This window comes from Hetaerina americana, unplaced genomic scaffold (genome assembly GCF_022747635.1).
Source record: "Hetaerina americana unplaced genomic scaffold, ioHetAmer1.1.p SCAF_5, whole genome shotgun sequence".
Taxonomy (NCBI): Eukaryota; Metazoa; Arthropoda; class Insecta; order Odonata; family Calopterygidae; genus Hetaerina; species Hetaerina americana.
In genome coordinates, this window is record NW_027287095.1 from 82,487,859 (window position 1) to 82,508,182 (window position 20,324).

At 39.3% G+C, this 20,324-nt stretch overlaps 1 protein-coding gene, 1 long non-coding RNA gene and 1 other non-coding gene across 3 annotated transcripts in view; all 3 read left to right on the forward strand.

The window, feature by feature from the left end:
* The window catches only part of LOC139694249 (uncharacterized), a 192,359-nt gene extending 173,073 nt beyond the window's left edge, over positions 1-19,286 (forward strand). The window contains exons 2-3 of the long non-coding RNA XR_011702107.1: positions 5,761-5,945; positions 19,107-19,286. This is a non-coding gene — a long non-coding RNA (uncharacterized lncRNA). The remainder of the gene's footprint in view (positions 1-5,760; positions 5,946-19,106) is intronic.
* Positions 8,792-8,864, forward strand: TRNAS-GGA (transfer RNA serine (anticodon GGA)). Its single transcript has one exon. It is a non-coding gene; the product is annotated as a tRNA-Ser (tRNA).
* A 9-nt stretch (positions 19,287-19,295) lies between the features above and the next one.
* LOC139694129 (neuropilin and tolloid-like protein 2) overlaps positions 19,296-20,324 on the forward strand; it is a gene marked incomplete at its 5' end in the record, with an annotated part of 437,533 nt that continues 436,504 nt past the window's right edge. The window contains one exon of the mRNA XM_071592560.1: positions 19,296-19,341. Coding sequence (XP_071448661.1) covers positions 19,296-19,341 — 46 coding nt within the window. The remainder of the gene's footprint in view (positions 19,342-20,324) is intronic.

The window sequence follows — 20,324 nt, forward strand, 5'->3', positions numbered from 1 at the left end:
GTAGTACCCGTTCGTGCCGCATGAAGTGCTGACGACGCGAGTAGCCGCTGGACGAGGTCAGATAGCTTCAGTGGCTTGTCTGCCTTCTCTGAGCCAAGTTGCGTGACGCTAGCATTGCCTGTGTTGTTTCTGTGATTGTTTACAATGTTTAAAAAAATTGAGAACGCCGCCAGTTGTGAAGTGAGGGCAGTGATTAAATTCCTCAATGCAAGAAACGTTCGCCCATGTGATATGCATCGCCAATTAAAGGAGGTGTATGGAGACAATGTAATGGACGAGTCGTCTGTTCGGCGGTGGTGTCGCAACTTCAACATGGGGAGGGGGAACACACACGACGATGAGCGTTCGGAGAGACCGTCTGTCATTACAGACCAACTGGTGAGCTCAGTTGACGAATTCGTGAGGAACGATCGGCGCGTCACAATTGATGACATCTGTGAGCATTTTCCCAATGTTTCTCGAACAATTGTTCATGAAATTGTTAAACACCATCTGCATTATGCAAAAATTTGTGCAAGATGGGTCCCTCGCGTATCTCAATGAGCTGGCGGCGAAGGACTATGCAGCAGGAATACAGAAACTTGTCACACGTTATGACAAATGCCTTAATTTGCTTGGAGATTATGTTGAGAAGTAGTTTAAAGTATCCTCTTTCAAATAAAATTTTTTATGTTTGTTAATATTTACTTTTGTGTCTTTATTTCACGAACGGGTACTACTTTCCGGATGACCCTCGTATCATTAAGAACGAACAGTTACTCCCTATCAACTCTTACGAGTTGATAGGGAGTAACTCACATGTCCTGTGTGAGCCTTGAGTTATTTATAAGGCAATTGACATTTCTAATTGTGAGTTTGAACCCTTGCTTAGAATAAAATCTTTTCGTTATCCTTACACAGATGTTTGTCCATCCGACGTTTGCATTTCATCAACCAGCTTTCGTGTTGGTTCACTCCCGCAAGTAAACTTACATATAGCGAGTTCAAGTCCCGCCTCAGAAGTGGAAGTGGTGTAAACATTGGTGTTTAGGCTCCTGGCAGTCCTAACATTAAGATGAGAATGTATTACGGTCAGACGAAACACCTTAAACATCCTGAAAGCACAAAGAAAATTGAAAAGGCTTGAAAGTGTATGTCTACTATTGAAATAATATTAACATAGGATAAGAGAGGGCTATCAGAGTGCTGCAGATACCCGTGGTCTTTAATAATTTATGTTTCAATACTCACAGGAGTCACTTCAATTCATTATTTATAGACGGGAAGCTCATGAAAGTTGGACGAGTCGACAGTAGAATTAAATTCTGGATCTATTGGATGGATGATGTGTCTCATATACTCTAACAGCTTTTATTCTCCTTAGAAGGTAATTTGTCATGATTCGATGTTGCATTTGTGAACAGTGAAGGCCCAATTAACTTTTTTGCCGAAAACATTTTAAGATACTTCGCGCTCACGTTTTTGTGAACATTGCCAAAGGGCGACATGGACTTTCTTCAAGAGAGTAATAACCTTTCCCCTTGGGGGATCATTTTGCTTCAAAATTCAATTAAGGAGCAGGAAATATTAAAACTCCATTCTTACCTTGATTGCGGACACGCGCGCGCGCGCGCGAGGAATGGGATCTTTGGGGCTATAACGAGCCTCTAGATTATCTTTAAGATAAAGGATATGAGATAAGATGCAGTCCCTCTTTGGTTTTTAATAAGCCAAGAGACTCTTTTTCTTGTACTTTATTAGTTCATTTAATTTTGTTATTAAGGGCAGATTTATTCTTGAGTGTGCAGACTTTTATGAAGGATACATATATAATGAGGTGGAATCTAATCATCACACACAGAAAGTGTACATACCTGCTTACGGGAGAAAAGACATTTAATAAGCCAAGAGATGTGAGAACCTGATTGTGGGTTTTTATGAACAAAATATGGCCACACATTGGCGTCATGTTTTTTCTTATTCCCTTACACGTCCCGTATCATATCCTATTTTGAGAGCAGAACATCAGAATGTAGTTTTCTTTCGGCATTACATGACTCGGTAAGCTGCTATGTAGTTATTTTTCAAAAATTGATCCATCCCTTGGTTAATGTCGCAATTAGTGCTATTTCCACGATCCATAGTTAATGCACCTTAGTATAGACTCTAGCCTCCCCTATCAGAGAGGTCATAAATATCGATTATCATTTAATCTGTAATTTGAAGAAGAAATTCATGCCTTGTCCTCTCCACCCGTTACACATTTTACGTATATACCAGCGGAGTTTTACCATTATGTCACCGGTTTTTTAAAAATAGTAATAAGGCAGTGAAGATACGTTTCAGCTAAGAAGGTGTAGAAGTTTACCCAGAGAGTGAAAACTCTTTTAAAGAATTGATGCTTTGAGTAAATAGTATCGCAAAAATATGAAATAAACAATTAAGAATCAAAGAATGTTATGTACGCTTCTCAACACTCGATGACTCTTTCTAGCGAGACGTGTGGAAACAGAGAAGAAAAAAAAAGTATATATGATTAACATAGGCTTTGTCAGTTGAATAAACTTTTTAATGACGATGACAACTAATATTGCGCTTTATTTTTTAATGCAATCTCAGGAACAAACACACTTTATTTTTTTGATTTTATTTTTTAGTGTGCTTTCTTATGAGATATCGTAGCAATTATATTTTTTAATCTTCGATTCACTGTTTTTCACATCTAGCGCACGTATCCCCAATAAACACCCAACTCACATCCCGTTACTCGTATATCTTATTTACTGCTCCTAAATGGAAAAAGAACAGCTATGGCTGTCCGACGAGGGTGGTCTCCATTCCATTGGAGCCCACGTTTTGTACCCCGATGAGCATTTTGCCGCCCCGATATCGATTTTCTCAAGTGAAATTACAGCATAGGGTGATCTTTACCGTAGTTACAACTTAAAAACAAGTGCAAGCACCGTAAAAGGACATCGCCTTTCCTTTCATGCTCATCATCACATTCCTCAATATTCGCAGGAATCAAATTTATTAATCTTACACAATGATTTATTAAAAAAGGGACCCACTGATAGCCTTGCCGTAAGATGAAGGCATTCATCAAAGAACATAAAAACAACAATCTATGCTTGAATCTGATATTAGTACCTTCTTGAAGTTTTTGTACTCCCAGCTTTTGCGTTTATTCTGAGTTGTGCCCTAAAATTACTTCCTCAAACACCCGGCATTTCATCTCAATCTGTATTGTTCCTTATTTTCCATACTTTCCTGCAACAACAGCACTTTTGCAGCCGCGAACGAAGTGAGAATGTTGGTAAGTAGGATAGCAGAAGGAAGAGAATGTATTTTGTGAGGTAGAAGTTACGAAGAACCGAGAAAGATGCAGGAGAAATAGAGAAAACTCATGCAGTAAGCATTGAATAATGGTTACTGACAGAAGAAAATCAGGCAAATGTACACTAATCTTTATTTCTGCGACCACTAGTTTCAACGCATAGGCTTCAACTTCAGGTAAACATTATTTTTTGGATATTGTCTGCAGCATATATACTCTGGAATGGATAAGATGAGATGAGAGGAGGTTAATGATGTTGGTCGAGGTAGGGTTGCTGGAGGAGAAGATAGAGGAAGGACGAAGGGTAAGTCGGGCCCCAGGCTTAACCCTCCTAAAGTATACATTCCGAGTATGTACCCAAAAAAATGTGTAAACTGAACTGAAACTAAAATAAACACACAAAAAATTGAAAATGAAAAATTGTCTGGTTTTTTTGGCCTGAAAAATTAGTTTCTAGCTCCAGCTGATATCATCAAGTTATTGTTAGATGAACCTTTAGAAACCTAATTTAGATAGGTATACCACTTCGATTGAGCTGCCCTAGACAAAAATGCTCCTCATCCACATTGGTTCTGGCTATGCCGCTATCTGTGGAATTCTAGGTTTTACATTGGTATTTGGAAATTAGTATGTTCATAACGAAGAAATGTACGGAGATTTCCAATCAAACCAGGTGATAAAAGATTTCATTGAGGACCTTATTGCGGGGTCAAGGGGTCGTCCACCACCGCCCAACCGACCACGGTGAAAAGGCGCTGTATCGCATCCTTTGCAATTTAGAGTGGTAACCCTCAGGATGTCGGCTGTTGAACGAGCACCTGCCACTCATTAACGGAGTCTGTTTAACTTTTCAGTTCCCCTTTAAGTTCTTTCGCCGCTGAGGGATGCAGCCCGTACGGCTGCGACCCAGGTGCAGACAGCGAGAGCTTCTCCCTCAATTAGCCATGGCCCCTTGAGGAGTGCGGGGGAACGTTGAGGGAAATAAGGACGGGGTAGGAGGAGCGACTCTTCTCTAAGAGTCACCCCCGCCCCTCGAAAAACGTCCACCCGTTCACGTGTTTTCTCTCCCTCGCTCTCTTTCTGTGCACTGCACAAGGGAAGGGGAGTTGTGGTTACGGAGTGGTCTCAAGTACGTGGGCGCGATGGGTTGGGTGAAAAGGTTCACGTCCTTCTCCCGCTTCCTCATCTCGTATGGCGCCATCTCAGTAATGGGCGAAAGAGGTGGAGCGTCATCTGCGAGGCCTCTCAAAGACCGAACGAGCCATTGAAGCAATCTCGTTCCATTTTCCATGCGCTTCATGCATCACGCAAGTCTCCTTTGTGATATGCATACGCAGCTAAAGTCATATTAATAAAGTTAATGGCTAGAGCACAACCAACTTTTGGGGACCTCAAATAGACTATGTTTCCTCCAAAATGTAGTCGAATACTCGTAGCAACCATCATAGTAATTATCTGAAACATCAAAGTAAAAATATGCTTTCATATTTAGGATCGTGTCTTAATTTTACCCAAAGCGTTTCTTACGTATTACTTGCCGCATAGTCTAGCAAGTGTGTAAGCACATATAATACATAATTCATTATGAAAGTAATGCGCATGGTTTTACTGTGACGCGACAAACCATGGCAGTGCAGTCAAACCGGTCGGGAATTGTGTTGGAGGGTCTGCCCTTCCAATGCAGTAGGTTGCTAGTTTGTTCACAGAAGTCTGAGTGGAAAGACGTGCCTCCGCGTGAAGTGTGTTTTTCGACTTTGTAATACGTCAAAGACACGGTCAAGCTCCAACATGACAATACTCCCATCCACACGTCCTCCATAGTTACCAACTTCCTAGCCCGGAACACCAACCCTCCAGGTAGTCCTCCAGCTCCCTTAGAGCCCTGTTTGGCTCCGTGACTTTTTTTGTTTCCCCGACTGAAGAGAGAGCTGAAAGGAAAGCATTGATAGACCGTGGAAAAATTCCAAAAGCATGTTACAACGTTTCTGAGAGACCTTCCCGTCGAGAAGTTTCAGGGTGCCTTCCAGGCGTGGCAGACACTTCTCCGCAAGTGTATTGATGCAGGGGGAGAGCGTTTTGATGAATTTCAAGCGTTTATATACGTACGATCAATAAAACTACCTTTCCCAGAGAATGCGCATTACTTTTATAGTGGAACCTGTATATGTCCTCACCTTTTCATTTTGGGGATCCCGTATGGAATTTGTGTCCGATCTAATGGTATATTTCCGACAATTTTCACTGTTTTTGTACGAATTACTTGTCCATTAATTTGGTTAATTTAATGGCTCATCCGAAACTTTTATGTGTTCACAGAAAATGATCTGATTCCTTTAAATATGTGTTTGTGGATTTGCCAAACTGTGTTCTAATGACGTGTGCCCAATCCTGCTCTAATGATTTGCAACGAATGCGCTCATTCTCTTTCCTTTCCTCGCGAACAGGTGTGCGCGCCGAGGACGCCACCAAGGCTCCGAGCTTTCTGCTCCCGTCGCATTCGACGGTGGCGCTAAGTGCCACAGAAAGGCTCGCGGGACAGCCGAGCAGCACGACGCACCCGCAACCATCAACGCAACTCACCATTCAGCGAAACTCTTCGTCCAGCACCACACCAACTCGGTGGCCCACGGTAAGTTCACCGGCATTCTCTTTTGCTGTGGCGTTGGCGGCCGTTCTATACACTACCGAAGACAGTTTAGATACCATTCATTAATCCTAGATGCCCTGTTTCCCATACGGCCATTTCTTTGTGCGCCATAGACCCCATCTCATACTTGGAAGTTTGCTGAACCGGTGGATATATGATCGGAATAACTTTAACAAAATTCCACATTTGAATGAGAACTTTAACATTTCCCTCATTCATGTGAGCGTGCAAAATCATTGTTTTAGCAGTGCAAATATTATATGCGTGCTAGAAAATCACAATAGTTGTCTTTGTGAACTTGGTATGAACTCATTTTGCGAGAATTTAGGAATCAAGGATTCCGGCACATGACACCATCCATGACATGAAATGATATAAAGGGGGTTTTATTTCATAGGTCAAACAAAAGTTTACTTTGGTTATGTTCGCCAGTACTCTCTTGCTCCATTCGATATCCCAATCAGGTAATATTTCAGTATTTGAATACATTTTCTTAATCTCTGATCTTACTGACTGTTTTTCATTTGCTTATGGAAATAACTCGGGTAGTATGCAAGTTGAACCAGTTAAGTGCGCGAGTTTCTCCATATGTTCATTTTAAACTATTTTACATCGATGATTGCTAATTTATTTTGATATTCTGTTGTGATAATTTTTATTTGTGTTACGAATTACATGCTTTATTCTCTGCACTGTATGTTTAGTATTGTTTAAGGCTTTAACTCTATATCTTCCATGTCGACCGTGTTAACATGGGAAGTACTTGAACAGAGCATACGAGTATTTAACTTAAAAATGAAATATCTTTGTCGGCATCGTTTTTTATGAATTCATAGTGTGTTTTCATTGCAAAATTTGGAAAAGATACTGTCAACAATTTTTATTTACAATATTCAAGTATTTTTCGCTAATATACTTAGCTGAAATTCCGAAATTTTTCAATTGGAAAAAATTGCAAAACTGAACGAAGGGTTACTAACTTACTAAGGGGGTATTTATGCTAATTACTATTTTATAAATGACGTCACTGAGCACTATCGCCCGGGATGAGAGTGATTTACTACTTACTAAACAACGCAGTAGATTCAATTCAGATTGCATTTAGCAACGGAGGATTTGAGCGATTGCTCACAAAATAGTACTAATGACAGTCACTTGTCCACCATTTCTCAATACTACTAGTACTGTATTATCTTTGTAAATTTTAGTTGCGTAATATTCAGAGTTTTATTAGGAACTTGACTTTTTTAAGAATCAGTTAGATTTTACAGTTCATATTTATTGATTGATTGAGTTCAAATTACAAATTGATCACCGATCATTAACGATTAGCAATCGATGGAGGAGTGACGTTCTCTTCTGTTCATCCAAATATATCGGGCTCGGTTCCTCTTTAAGTGGGTATCCCTTTGCTATGTGCTCAATTAATTTTTCTTGCAGGTTCCCCCCACCTTTCCCAATCCATTTGAAAACCCTAACCCCCTCATCCCTTACCCTTTCCTCCTGGCGCTGCACCCCCTGCCACACACATTTTTGATGGCTCACAGGGTATTGATGTAGATGTAGATGAATTTCTTGTGAAATTCATGGTAATTTCATATTTTAAAATACGATGTAAAAGGGCGCACGTTGATGGATTAGCATAAAATGCTTTTATTATAGTTAAGAAAAATATCGAATGGAGGAAATAACCATGAAGGAACCGAAGAAAGTACCGAGCTTATATTAATTAAGGTGATGGATGAATCATTGACAACAAAAAGCTTTTAGCGATTGAATACCTTTGTAGTATTATCGACGACGGTTAGGTCTATCATTGAAGGTACTTTGACAATGAGGATATACATGAATAGCTCTCTAATACGCTTGACTGCATTCACAGGGTATGGCATCAAATGAAATGTAGGAACTGTCACTACTGCATCGAATTCGTACCTATGCCCCGCATAAATTGGAACCATACCTATGGGGGTGAGTGAACTCCGGTGTTCTGTTTTGGCCGTCATCGTTTTTCGAAGAACTTGTCATTAGGGTAACAAAGAGAGGTATATACGTAGATACGAACAATACCATGCAGCAAAATGCTCAAGGCTCTTTTTATAGCATATGTCTGAGAAAACTGCGTTACTTCAAATGGAAGGAAAATTTCGTCCAACGTTTAGAAATTATTGTTCGAAATAACTATGTAAATCACTAAATAGATAAAAGTGCGCCAGAATCATAGATAACATATAAATCTAGAGTGCAGACTCTGTTCTTAATTTTCTTTAACTTGCTCTTACTCAAGAATAAAATAAACCCCGTGAGCATTTCGGATTGTCTCGGGTAAACGTCTAGAGGTAAACACTCAAAATGTGGATAAAACTTTTAACTGATTTGAATTTTCTTAGCTGTGAAAAAGAGTTAACCCACTTCACGATTAACACTCCATCTGTTTTTAAAATGACTTCAATTTTATCTGCTTTAAATATTTTAATAGTCCTTTTACAAAGTGAGCTTTTGTTGCAAGTGGTTTTCTTAGGACACTGCCAACAGAAGAATTCCGAAACTTAATTGTGTGAAAATCTTCTCTTTAACCAGTATTCTATTTCGATTTGACTGTGCACTGAAAATCCGATTACACGTAAGAAAACTTTGACCATTAGTATAAAATTGCATTATTCTATTAGAAGACAGTTCGAGAATTTTTAAACATTCTTTCTCTTCAATGCAACAATTTCAGGATTCGAACCCAGATCCCTCAATATCCGGTCGAGTGCTTTAGCCAATTAAGCTATCGAGGCGTCCTCTTAAACTCTGAAGAAAAAAAAATCAGAGTGTAAGAGGACGCCTCGATAGCTTAAGTGGCAAAAGCACTCGACCGGAAATTGAGGGATCTGGGTTCGAATCCCAGTCAAGGCGAATGATTTTTACACTCTGAAATCGTTGCATTGAAATGCACATTAGCGGATGACTCCGTTAAAAGTTACTGTTGCGGCATCTCCCGCAGTTTCTTTGGAATTTTTTTCCTTGTTACAAGGATATTTATACATCTAAATAGTACCTCGCAAGCCGCCGCAAAGGCGTTCGGCGGGCGTTGTTAGGTCACCATACGTAATTAAGAATAAAGCCACTTGCAAAATCCACAAATTCATGTCAATTCAAAAAATTCTTGCCACTTAACTATTGTTTACTAATTTTTATTGTGATTTAAAAATAATTCACAAATATTCGCGTAGTACTGAATATGTTAGCCAAGAAAATATTAAAATATGTTATTCTTATGAATTGGTCATTCGGCAGGTTTATTTCGTATTTTAACTGTTTTATAGCAAAATTTATTTACCACGTTTGTCATTGTCTCACTTAATATCCGCGCCACTGACAAATTGCAATATCAAATGCGGCCAACATCCCTTTTCTAAATTCAAAATGATATCTTAATATTTATTGAGATAGTGAACGTAATTTTGGACACATGCTTAATGGATTAAAATCCATTGGGAAAAATATATAAAGCAGCATATTTCAAATATTGTTCTTTTTCTATGGGAATACTGTCTTTTTGTAGTCTGTACTCTTATTGGAGGAATATAGAATACAATCAGGACGTATTTGCCTGTTTCGTAGATTTTGAAAAGACGTTTCATAGAGTAAATTGGGAAAAGCTAAGCAGTGTAGGAAGTGGTGTAAGGTCGGTTTGTGCATTATCACCGGTGCTGTTCAACATATATGTGAATGAAATGATTAAAGAGACATGGGAAGAACTGGAGGTAGGAATGCAAGTCCGAAGGGGATTCGTAAAATCAGTTAGGTTTTCTGATGACAAATCTCTTATTTTGTCAGTTATCCAAGGGGTTGCAAGCATTGATGAGTGAATTGGACGTTAAATGAGACATATATGTGATGAGAATAAATTAAAGTAAAATAAAGAGTATGCAATTTACCAGAAAGACAAAGGTTACGCTTAATATTAACATAAGAGGGCAAAAACTAGAGCAGGTAGAATAGTTTACGTATTAAGTCTTTTGGACCAACACGGACGAAGTAGTAGGGACGTAGTAGTAGGGTAGTAGTAAGGAGAAGAATGCGTTAGACAAAGATGCTTTCACAAGGAGGAGGGAATCAATGACAGGGATATTAAGAAAAGACTCATTGAAACTTTGATATGGAGCGTTGTTATGTACGGTGCGGAAAAATGGTAATTGAAGCAGGATGATAGGTGCAGATTTCAGGCTTTGGAAATGTTGGTCTGGAGAAAGATGGAAAAGATGATAAAGCGGACTGAAACGAAAACAAATGAGAACTTATGGGTTAGGTAAGGGAGAAGATGGAGAAATAATTAGGAGACAGAAAATATGGATGCAAAGTACGAGGGTCATCCGGAAAGTAGTACCCGTTCGTGCCGCATGAAGTGCTGACGACGCGAGTAGCCGCTGGACGAGGTCAGATAGCTTCAGTGGCTTGTCTGCCTTCTCTGAGCCAAGTTGCGTGACGCTAGCATTGCCTGTGTTGTTTCTGTGATTGTTTACAATGTTTAAAAAAATTGAGAACGCCGCCAGTTGTGAAGTGAGGGCAGTGATTAAATTCCTCAATGCAAGAAACGTTCGCCCATGTGATATTCATCGCCAATTAAAGGAGGTGTATGGAGACAATGTAATGGACGAGTCGTCTGTTCGGCGGTGGTGTCGCAACTTCAACATGGGGAGGGGGAACACACACGACGATGAGCGTTCGGAGAGACCGTCTGTCATTACAGACCAACTGGTGAGCTCAGTTGACGAATTCGTGAGGAACGATCGGCGCGTCACAATTGATGACATCTGTGAGCATTTTCCCAATGTTTCTCGAACAATTGTTCATGAAATTGTTAAACACCATCTGCATTATGCAAAAATTTGTGCAAGATGGGTCCCTCGCGTATCTCAATGAGCTGGCGGCGAAGGACTATGCAGCAGGAATACAGAAACTTGTCACACGTTATGACAAATGCCTTAATTTGCTTGGAGATTATGTTGAGAAGTAGTTTAAAGTATCCTCTTTCAAATAAAATTTTTTATGTTTGTTAATATTTACTTTTGTGTCTTTATTTCACGAACGGGTACTACTTTCCGGATGACCCTCGTATATGCGGGAGTGGGATGTTGAAGACTGTAATAGAGGGGAGAATGTTATGCAAACGAGGAAGGCGCAAGAATAGGATAGAGATGTTGTATGGGATGAAGGGAGGAAGGAAGTACACAGAGATGAAGAGGGACTTGTTGTAGATGTTTGGCTCTATTTTTTTTAGGAAAGACAAGCTATTTATTGATTTGGCATTTGTGTCCATCCAAAACCTACCTTAACCGGTAGATTACCCATTACTCTAATTTAAGGATAATATATAAGGATACACGTGTGATTGGGACGTGATAGTGCAGTGGGTAGATAATTGGAATACTGACAACTGGTCCGGGTTAGTATCCTGGGGACGCTTCTGGGTACCTTTAGCTTTGCCCAAGCTATGTAAATTACCATGCCACGTTATATGTTGCCTTAGATCATCCTGGGGAATCAGGGGCATCATAGGGAAATGAACTTGCTCCTCTATCCTGATATGTGAATTCCACACGCCATTGGGTTTGGCACTAAGTGAGTTCTACCCTCATCCACCAAACCAGTCTTCGGGTCGGCAACTGGTTATATGCGTAATAAATTATATCTATTAGTCAATCAGACTCAATCGCTTTTTAGACCATGGTGATGCATGGCTTAAGAATGAAAATGAAAATAAAAATGCAAGCTAAAAAGCGTCATTATTCATATCATAGCATTTATTGTTCCAGGGACAATTGTATGAATATAATTTCACTGAGAAACATAGAAGAAGCAGTGATTCACAACTTTTGTCAACCTAACAAATAGATTTTCCGAGGTGATGGGTTGCATTTGGAGAATTGAAGTTATTATAAGAATAACATCTTGCATTTTAATTAGTTTAATACTTCAATATGCACATAAATAAATCAGTTATATTGAATATTGATTTTCATGAACAATAAATTATATTTTTTATCTAATTTAAATGCAAAAAACTTTAAAATGTCAAATATAATTTATTATTAAAAAAATACACAACCAGTCGCGGGTTGTACGTGGTCCGGGAGCCATTGGTATTTGTGGTTTGGAGGGAGAAGTCTTTCAACGATTCTCATCTCCACACTCCACTTTTCATTTTACATAAGCACCGGGCTATTAATCACTTACGATGGTTTTTACAAGCCGTATCCAATATTTTCAATGTTAAATGCAACCATGAAAGTTCCCTAAACTGATTTAAAATTTTAAAAAACCTTCACACAATTTTATAATTAAATTGGAACAGGAGTACGCTATAAACTCTTCGCGACGTAACGTTTACAGTGGTTTGTAGGTTGTGATGAAAAATCAGTACTTCTGTTGGAATCTTTTTTATTTCAATACTGGGGTGTTTCTGAGATAATTTTTCGTCCAGTTATATTTATGTAGCGTCATAAGTATTTCATCATCAATTGAACGCAATAGAATAATCAAATACCACACATCCATTAGTTAGGGCACTAGGCGGATTAGAAGAGAAGTGGCGGTCGTAAAATAGTCTTGAAGTATTAATTTGTATAGAGATCATGTTGATAAAAAATGTGTATAAGTACTCATGAGGGCAGCATAACACTTAAAGGGCACAATCAAATACAAAGATATGCATAGAAAACATGTAATAGGACACCGAAATTTAAGATAGCTTGAGCTTTTGGTCTTCTCTTAGACCTTCTTCAGGTCAGACTCTTCAGGACAAACTATAACGTTTGAGTGTTCTTTTTATGTGTTCTTATATTTTTTCTTACTCTCCAAGTTTTTATTCAACACTTCCGTGTTACTTCGACGAAATCGTCTATATATATATATATATATATATACATATATATATATATATATATATATATATATATATATATATATATATATATATATATATATACACAGATGTAGATTTTTAGAATATAGAGACACAAAGAAAGGACACTCACAATTTGTCATTTGACGTTTCGACAGCACGGCTGTCGTCTTCAGATTCTGAAGACGACAGCCGTGCTGTCGAAATGTCAAATGACAAATTGTGAGTGTCCTTTCTTTGTGTCTCTATATTCTAAAAATCTACATCTGTGTTTTTATATATTTGTGCGTCGCCGAAGAGCGTTCCATTTCGAAGATTATATATATATATATATATATATATATATATATATATATATATATATATATATATATATATATATATATATATATACGTATAATTACGTTTCCCGGATAGCTCAAATGGTTAAGAGCCTCCGCCCGGCAAGTGGAAAGATTCAAATCTGGACCGGAGTTCAAATCCTGGTCTAGGAAATATTTTTTCATCCGTGATCTGCTTGATTCCGCCTTCCCCACCTCTCCTGTGTTCGTCCTTTATGTGTGTTCCTATCCCTTTTCCTTATATCTGTTTCTATATAAATGAGTATTTGTTCGCCGTTCGGCGGTTTTTCGTGTTTGAAACCATCAGGGTATATATATATATATATATATATATATATATATATATATATATATATATATATATACATATATATATGTATATATATATATGTATACCATATGCATGCATATGCATATATATATATATATATATACCCTAAACACAGTAATCAACCCGAAGGTCGGTTTAGTAGGTAATGGTAGAGATCACCCAGTACTAAGCCCTATACGGCGTGTGAAATTCACACATCAGGGTAGGGGGGCCAGTTCCTTTCCCTGTGCCGGTTATGGTTTCCCAGGAAGAAAGGTACCCGAAAAAACACTTAAGCTTGGGTGGAGCTGCAGTTGCCCAGAGTGCCTTGCCCGGGAATCGAACCCAGGACCCTCTGGTCAGCAGTCCAACGCTCTACCCACTGGACTACCGCGACCCACATATATATATATATATATATATATATATATATATATATATATATATATATATATATATAATGGGTTTACACAATATAACACAAATAGAACAGAATAGCAACATTTAAAAGGACACTCACACGCACTTGAAGAAGGCCTTTGAGAGGGTCGAAAGCTCGAACAATTTACCATGTGAGTGTCCTTTTAAATGTTGCTATTTTATTCTATTTGTGTTATATTGTGTATGCCCATTATTGCGCCGCTCGTGTGAGTTTTTCCATACAATCGTTATATAACTTCTGTTTCAAACTCTAAAATGCCGCTTGGTGGATTAACCATGTTTTTGGCAGACATTACCAGATAGCCATTAAATTGAAATCATCGTTAGCTACGCAAAATACTTTTAGAAGAGATATAATTAAATGTTAAACCACCATGCATTCCCGTACCCTGTGTCTTTTACAATAATGATATTTTAATATTCCAATCATTATTACCTTTTAACTGGACTCCTCCAATAATTCCAAAATATATCAATGTGTTGTAAACAAAAACTACGCTCACTCTTATCAAAAAAACGACAATTTATTTTATTAGCTCAACGCCAAACTGAATATTTGGACCAAATATTCCTCCACATTAATGGCTTTTTAAATCCCTTATCGCACTCTCACGCCTTCATTTATCGAACATAGGTTTTTTTCACATATCTCAACTTTGGAAATGCTTTAATTAACTTCAGTTTATTTAGAACAATTTTTTTCTTCAGATATCATACAAGGGGCGATTTTTATGGGTCTTTTGGAAAGAATACTTGTGTATTGCGATTGGGGAAATGTAACGGAAAACCAATTAAAGCGCGCTTGCCCGTGAATCCCAATCTAATGCATATTTTTGCCCATTTAGTAAGCGAATCGGAGTGCTCGCCAATTATGGCCAGCAATCAATCCCTGATTGAGTCCGAAATGCCTTGATCTCAATGTAACGAGCGATAAAATGTTTCATCGGCTGCTCCCTTTCCACTAGGATTTGAATTAATTTCCCCGAAAACATTATCACCATGGAAGCGCAACAGTGAAGATTCATATGCATTTTACCACCAGTAATTCAATATGAAAATTTGCTCTATGCTCATCCACACTCAAGTATTAGTAGGAGTAAATTACACATAATTTTACCAGCAACAACATATTGCCAATTTTGGAGGGTGTTTGTTAACAAACTGTGATTATGGTTCGGTTTTTGCGGTGACATTTTACTTAGTATTCAATCGTTTATTAACGCAGAGTTGATAAAATTTTCATTTTTCAATTGAACCTAAGTACAGGGTATCGGCTCTATAATAGTAATTGGATTTAATCATCGGCGTGTTTACATTTTTATCAATCTTAGGAAATGAATTGTAAATCTTTCAATTTCAAATATGGAAAACTGTAACCTTTTTTCCAAATGCCTTCTCTACTAATCAAATGATTTCTAGTTGTTTTCTCTTTCAACATGATGAATCTTCTTTCACCTTAAAATGAATTGTATTTTATTGTTTGCTAAATAAATTATAGAGTTAGTTTGTCATAATCGTTTATACCATAGTAAATAAAGTGGTTAAGCCTCCTGGAATCACAAAATATGAATTTTGCTGGAGATCCTTTATCTCGTGTTTTGAATTTAATTTTCTATTTTTTGCCCATTTTTCGAAGCTCATCAAAAATAAATGCCATATAACTGCTGCTTTCATGCTCGCGAGCTGATTTAATTCGCGAAGAGAGAGTAATTGAAGCAACAAATATATTCATTCAGAACTTTTGACGGCGGATTTAAAGGTTTCATTTATTTTTTTGCTTTAATTTGCTCAAAGATAGACCAGAGCAAAAGGGAATGATGCGTCTTCGACTGAAAATGCCGAGAGGACGTGGTACATGAAATATAATTATGACGGTAAACATGTATTCTAAAGTAGAGTGCGAGAGAAAGGACATCAAACCAATGAGATACCAAAGGGCACTGAGGAAACTTAGGCGTCTAATACACCTCGAGCGACTCAATCTTACGCCGAAATTGTTCGGGCGGCGGAGTGAAAAGTACTTCGTCTCTGCCACTTACAGGTGTATGTTGAATTTCATTTATTCGTGGGCAGACATAAACTTAATCTTAGGAGGTTTCCAGTGCTTTTCCATTCGTTCTGTTAGCTCACCTTGACGGGGAACACACTCGTCGTACGGAATCTATTAGTTTCAATGTTTTACAAGTTCCATAAAGGGCACACTCCTTTAGGTTTCTATAAGAAGTCACTGTAATTCAAGTTAACGCATTTTTATTTTGGAATAAATGATGGTAATAATGTCAGCCACGTACCGTAAGCATCCAAGAAGTAGAAAATTACAGCTGAGAGAATTGCAGCTGCAATGAGAACCTGGAAGTGATTGAAACAGAAAAGGTTGATGTGATGGAGGTGCGTTAGCATAAAATACACACTTTAAATTCTATTTATTAATGATTATATATTGTAACAATACATTTTCTTATTATGTGGTGAAGCGTTTTCACTGATTAAATTCTGAGAATAACTTGGCAGGAATGTGCGCATACCTAAATCTAAAAGAATAAGCGAAATTGACTGTGTTAATGCAACATACATTTAATTGCAATAAATTTTTATTAGACTTATTTCGTTTAGAATATATGAATGTACGAAGCCAAAGTTTGTGTTCTATGGATGTTTTCATATAAAATGTTTAAATCGATTCTCAACCTACACGTTGTTGGATGCAAATTTTTTAATATATCATTTTCTAAATAAATAATCATTGATAGTGTAGGAAATAAACTTCTCAAAGATAATAATAGGTTATCATTAAATCAGTGTAAATTTAATGTTCAATCGAGAAAGATAACTTTGGGATAACAACGGCTCTCTTTTACTATGGTTTAAATGAAATGAGTAATTATGCTACCAAATTATCAACCACGAAGTAAGATTATAAGTATTTAATCACTAGTGAAAAGTACAGAACGTAATTACTAAACGCTACTCTAGCCAACGCAGCAAGAGAATGTGCGAGATGGAGGAGGAAGTTAAGTCAACTCTGCTCAAACCAAGGACCACTCGCTTTCTCCAGGGCGCCTCAGCACTAAAGTTAGCCCTGCTACTTCAAAGCACAGACCCTCGGAGTGACAGACAGAATCATAGTGACTGACAGTAGTACAATGCCATCCTTGACACTGTTGACAGGAAGGAACTTTCACCACATCGTGCATACAGGGTCGCACCCAAAAGTGGTAGGACTGATTTTCTCTGGCGCGAACGGAGCGGTGGAGGGGGCTCTGCCTGGCAGGGTAAGGTGGAGGGGGCTCTTAGCAACAGACCGACACCAACCTCAGTCACCTGCGGGCTGTCGTTCAGTGAGGACACTGTTTTTAGTGAAGCAAGTTTTTTGTCCGCGTCGAAAAACAAAATGAATCTGAATTTAGAGCAACGTTATTCCGTGAAGTTTTGTGCGAAACTCGGAAAGACGGCAACTGAGACCCTCGATATGATCAAACAGGCTTATGGGGACACTGCCTTAAGCCGTTCCACAGTATTTGAGTGGCACAAGTTGTTTAAAGAGGGTAGGGAGCTCGTTGAAGACGACCATCGCTCCGGACGGCCGTCGACGGCAAGAACCGACACGAATGTGGACAGAGTGAGGACACTGCTGAACACAGACCGACGCTTAACCAGTGAAGAAATTGCAGACCAGTTGGGTCTGTCTGCATCCAACGTCCAACGCATTATTTCACAGGATTTGGCCATGCGCAAGGTGTGCGCCAAGATGGTGCCGAAAATTCTGAGTGTCGACCAACAGGCAACGCGTGTGCGCATTTCCGAAGAAGTGTTAGCCAATTTGCACCGAGATGAAAATTGTTTGGACAATGTGATACTGAACTGGTGATGAAACATGGGTTTTTCAATATGACCCCGAAACGAAAAGACAATCCGCGGAATGGCACACTTCCGCGTCCCCACGTCCAAAAAAGGCTCGCATGAGCAAATCAAAAATCAAAACGATGTTGATTGTGTTTTTCGACCGTCATGGAGTGGTTCACAAGGAGTTTGTCCCACCAGGGGAGACTGTGAATGCGAACTTTTACGTGCAGGTGCTCATCCGCCTCCGAGAACGCGTGAAAAGAGTCCGACCGTCCATCGCAAACTGCTGGGTGCTTCATCATGACAACGCGCCGTGCCATGGCGCGCTCGTCGTCAGACAGCTCCTGGCCAAATACGGCGTTGCCACGTTGCCGCACCCGCCCTATTCTCCCGATCTGGCACCACTGGACTTCTTCTTCTTCCCCCTGATGAAAAGACAGCTCAAGGGATGACGTTTTGACTCGATAAAGGCCGTTCAAGAGGCTTCGACGAGGGTCATCAACGGCATCCCCAAAGAAAATTTTCAGCGGGCGTACGTGGAATGGGAGCAACGTTATACTAAGTGTGTAGCAGCTCAAGCAGCATACTTTGAAGATTATTAAGTCGATGTAAGTATATCGTCAATAAAATTCTTGTAAAAAAATCAGTCCTACCACTTTTGGGTGCGACCCTGTATGTTGACGTCGAATACATGCCTGCGGGAAGAAATGGCAAAATTCGTGACACCGTCGGCGCGCAGAGGTTTACATTAACTGACGTACTGTCGCTTACACAGCTTGGAGAGCACTGAAACCGGTTCCGTGGTAAAGCTTAGCGTCCCTTATACCTACTCCATATATTTTTATCCCACTCTGACCAATAGGAGCGGCGCGTGAAATTTAATTGCATTACCTTCGGAACGCACTCTGTAAATCCTAACTTTGAATGCGTGATACACCTAGTCTACAGGAATACGTATGACGAGAGGCAAAGCTATGTCCTGGTAATTACCCTTGCCTATTGAGCCAACTATCCGGATGATCTACAACTACATCTACATTATACCCCGCAAGCCATCGCAAGGGCGTGAGGCAGGGGGTGGTAGGTTATCAGCCATTCTACAAATACTTTCTCTATTTCCTCATGCACCCAGCACCCCGCGATCCACCAAAAACTGCGCGGAAAGGATACGACCGAACACCAAACATGCAAATGCAAATTCGTGGTTACGCTGGTGGCAAAATTGACAACACTTTATACTTTGAAGGCGTTTTGATCACTCCGTTTCTGCTCATGATAATATTAATTCCTGGTTGTTTCATATTCTTTTCACACAGCCCACCCTGGAGCAGGGGTCGACGGGGGTGTTGGAAGGCGGTCCCCCTCCGGGGCCCTCGTGGTGGTCCCGGAGGGCCCGCCCACCCAGAAACCTGGATATCATCACGTCGCCGTCTCAAGGGAACGCCAACTGCTACAACTTCAGCATCGGCAACCCTGAACGCGGGGAATTCTTCTCACCAAACTACCCCAACAACTACCCTAACCACACGGACTGCATCAGGGTGCTTCACGGTGAGTGACATTGCCTCTCTCGACCCTCCACTCCCACTCCCGTTCCTGACGGCTACCTACCTCCCCCCTTCTATGGGGAGCCTTAATCGCATGAGGGTGTCGACCGTGAGTGCGGCTGTGGGTTACATAGCCATCGTCCAAGGTCCCAAACTAGAAACGCTTGCCGTCTACTGATGTATTATTCCATGGTGGTATCTCACCAATGAAGTTAATTAACATATCAACTTGTGTGGAAAGGATATAAATATTTTATTGGTTTTTGAATTACCATATTCGAGGTTGGATCCCGGGAAAAAAGATGATCCCATACTTATTAACCGTGTAATGGATATAAACATCCACAGTAACAAAATGTTTCGAAATATTCTGGCTTAAACAATTTAATCTCTCTGCTTTTGCGCATCAAATGATTTCATTACCCCTGGAGTGCAAAGGAAATGCGTTGGAACAGCAGCTGATATTTTTGCAAACTCATGTCAACTTATTGTTCGTTTTCTCTTGTTAATTTCTCCTCTGCCAAATAGTGTTGGAAGTAATCCTCAAAGAAAAGTCCGTGATCAATGCAGCTCAGCATGATTTTCCATGGATTTATTGAGTACTTTGATTATCGGACTATACGCAATGTTTCTTCTTGCCTTTTGAACATTATTTTATACCTAGAGATAATAAATATGAGCTAGCGTCAAATATAGCATTAATGGATGAAAAGGTACAGGTAAATAAAACTATTAGGTTCCAGTCAACCAGGCATTTATTATTACATCTTTTCTTTAAAAAGTCGACAGATTTTATACAAAGAACATTATGTTTTTTCTGACCATCTTAACCAAACTCACCGACATAAACAACCGGAATAGGTGGAGGAAAAGGGGAGATAACTTGAATTGTATCAAGTCGGCACTTAAGTAACCGTTCATTAGCGTAGTGCAGCAGTTTCATCGAACTTATTGTAGATATAGTGAGTGGCGGGAACATGTTATTGT